The following is a 3,445-nucleotide window of genomic DNA, read 5'->3' on the forward strand; positions in this document are numbered from 1 at the left end:
CCACCTTTCTAGTGACCATCTTACTACAGTGACCACCTTAATACTGTGACCACCTTATTACAGTAATCACCTTCTACAGTGATCACCTTACTACAGTAATCACCTTACTCCAGTGATCACCTTACTCCAGTGACCACCTTACTACAGTGACCACCTTACTACAGTGACCACCTTACTACAGTGACCACCTTACTACAGTGTCCACCTTACTACAGTGACCACCTTACTACAGTGACCACCTTACTACAGTGACCACCTTACTACAGTGACCACCTTACTACAGTGACCACCTTACTCCAGGCATGACCTTTCACTAGATAATAACTACAGGCATCTTCAAGTACTGTCCAGGAACGAAGGTTTATTTAAATGAATTATCTAATTATCTGTTTTACAGATTATGTGTTAATTTGTCTTTTCTTTTGAGTATGTGTATTATTTACCAATATTTAATAACCAATTAATTAGACATTCCTTAGGTTAATTTCTTGTAATTATATCCATCTATCTCCATCATTCTCTCCTTTGTCTCTCTACTTACTGTGTATGTTTGCTTGTTTATCTTATTATTCATTTATGTATATTTCTGATTATATTATATCTTATTATCAAAGTTATCCTCTTCCATTAAACGTGGGTCTTGTTCCTTAAGTTAGTAACGACTATCGATCTCAGGTCATCAGTGTGAATTGTTGCTTTCAATGCGCTGCTTCAAGTTGTCAATGTATAATACAATTGTTCATCCAATTATAGGGTAATAAATGCTACTGTTCCTGTGACTGTAGGTAAATGCTTAATCGTATTACCTAACGCCGACGCCTGAACTGGGCTACATGGGAGGTGACACTTGACACAGACTTCCCCATGAACCTGTGACAAGGGTCACTGTAGGTAACTCCGGAGAATAATAAAATGTTAACATAAAGAAGTCACCTTCCTTAAGTCTTGTAATCGAATACTGTATATTAGATTGTTCCATACAATCCCGAACCACACGCACTCACTCACCAACACATGCACAAACACACACACACACGTACGCACACATTTCAACACATACACACACAAATGTTATGTGGAGAATCACTAGAAACATAACACAGTAGGATTGAAGCTCTTTCTTTATTATTGGGTTACTCAGGACACCCAGTATTATACTACCTGAACGTCTGAGTAATAACTACAGGGCTTCGATCATTTTAATTTCACTTGTCTAATTGTTCACCGCTGGTGCATGAATCATGATTTCTCGGTCATTTTTAATGAAACGAAACAAACACAAAACCTTCTTGGATTACCAGTTATTTAAAAAGTAATATTAGGAAAAAACGGAATAGACAAACATAAAATGCAAACATCACATTTATTGTACACTTGTGATATCGATGGATTATGTCCAGAGGTCTGGCATGCTGGAGGATACCCCAAAACTGCGGTCACGAGTTCATTATATACAGGAGGTTCGGTGAGAGACAGAGGTCGAGGAGTATGTCAACCTTCAACCTATTTCTTATCGAAGGTAATGCCTTGACGGCGTTGGTCCTCAGCGATTTCGAGCAACCGTTGGACATGGGGAGGGGCAGGGGGGCCCACTGGCAGCAGGTCGGACGAGGGCTGGAAGCCGTACTCGTCTGCGATGTAGGTGACCTCAGCGATGGTGCCGTCCTCAAGGGGGAACCTGAGGAAGGAATCACGTTGTTTTAAAAGAAATTTTAATTTACCATTATTACCACGAATTAATAACACACATAAAAGATATGGTACCATTTTAACAGTAAGTGTTTCAACCTCTATAATGTAGGACCTACCTGAAGGAGCCCTGGTAGTTGCTCTGGCCCTCGGAACCTGGGGTACCTGTCTTCTGGGTGTAGATTCCGTTGCTGGTTTCAAACTCGTAGCGGAAGTTTCCGTCTCCTTGGTCGTTACGCTCATCCGTCAGGGTCTGAGCGTCTCTGTCAGGGGCGGCGGCGGCCAGGGCGACGAGGCAGACGAAGATTGTCTGTATCAGGAGGAGAAGGAAAACACTGCTGGGTATTGAGGCTCTTCTTAGAGGTATATAAGTGTGGTCCCATCTTACAATAATTCTTGGTATCTTAATGAGTTTCCTAAGAGTTTGTTCTTTATGCGTATTTAAATGTAGAATTGGGTTCCACAATCGTCAGGGACGATGAATCTTTCCCACATTATAATGAGTAACACTTGAGACAGTGAGGTTATGTCCTTCCAGGCGTCGAATCATAACCCAGAACATAATTAACAACTTCTAACTCGACTGTAAGAAGCAGAAGGTAAATTAGTGAGAAGGAATCATTCGTTTTATCAAGGCTGATGTCATTTAGGACAACGTTTATCACTGTAAAAATAAGTTTTATAAAATCAATAAGTTAATACAGTGCCAGAAAACAAGACCCTGTGCGTTTCAGAACACATACTGTACATATATCAACTTAAAACTTCGCCACATCACTTTGTGGATAGAAATTTGGCACCCACAAAGTGGTATCATAATTATTTCGTGGTCTGGATATTTGACGCCGTCCTTAATACCTTGTGGTCGTTTTGGAGAAACCCACAACGCAATATTTTAATGTTTTTTGTAATATTGTTGTGTCCTGAATGCACAGGGTGTGGGATTGGGTTTGTATGTGTGTTCGGGGAGGGGTATGGTCCTTATATAGGTGGGTGGGTGGGTTTTTAGTTAAATATTCGTGTGGCATTTTGTTCAATACTCACAAGCTTCATGTTGTCGTTATGAGGATCTGGTGAAGATGCTGTCTCCGTGCCTGACACTGCTTATATATACCCGCACGCCAGCCCCGGACAAGGTGGCTTCACCCCGAGGCCTGGTCACGACCTGTTGTGGGTGTGTGTGTGTGTGTGTGCACCGGTACTTGTGTATGAGTGTGCATACGTGTATGAGAGCGCTAGTCAGTATAAACGGGGTAATTTTTAACATACCTTACATAAGATTTAATTATCCGATCATATGTCTCTCTGTATATCTCTGAACAGCAAAACTCAAAATATGAGGTCACAACCATTAACCTCAGCTGACCTTCAAATATGTCAATCAATCTATCGTATAAAACCAGAAGATCTTCATTTCTACCCAATATGAGTCTTGGTAAATAAGTACTAACAGCAGGCATAGCAGTTACTAGCGCCCGGCGTTACACTCCCACTGAGCAGTGAAATACTTACAGGACCCCGTAAGTCTAACGTCCACCCGTCTTCATTACACCTTCCAGTGAAACGACGGAAACTACGTCTGACGAATGGTCGCCAGCCATCAGCTTCCAGGGACTTATATTTTTTGGTATAAACACCAGAGTCAGGAAATACTAGTAAACTATCACGCCATCGTCTGGCAGAGGCTGTATACGAGGTTAACATATACAATTAATACATCCCATAGAGGTTATTATCGCAAACCCTTGATAACGCA

General features: G+C 41.3%; 1 protein-coding gene across 1 annotated transcript; it reads right to left on the minus strand.

Annotated features, from left to right (window-relative positions):
- Positions 1 to 1,349: 1,349 nt before the first annotated feature.
- Positions 1,350 to 2,833, minus strand: LOC121867158 (cuticle protein AMP3). The gene is made up of 3 exons (XM_042366924.1): positions 2,734 to 2,833; positions 1,809 to 1,999; positions 1,350 to 1,678 (listed from the first exon to the last, which is right to left on the minus strand). Exons 1-3 carry the CDS (start codon positions 2,740 to 2,742, stop codon positions 1,504 to 1,506), a joined length of 375 nt encoding a protein of 124 aa, XP_042222858.1. The 5' UTR covers positions 2,743 to 2,833; the 3' UTR covers positions 1,350 to 1,503.
- Positions 2,834 to 3,445: the final 612 nt, after the last annotated feature.

The sequence above is a fragment of the Homarus americanus genome, unplaced genomic scaffold (genome assembly GCF_018991925.1).
Source record: "Homarus americanus isolate GMGI-L3 unplaced genomic scaffold, GMGI_Hamer_2.0 scaffold32583, whole genome shotgun sequence".
Taxonomy (NCBI): Eukaryota; Metazoa; Arthropoda; class Malacostraca; order Decapoda; family Nephropidae; genus Homarus; species Homarus americanus.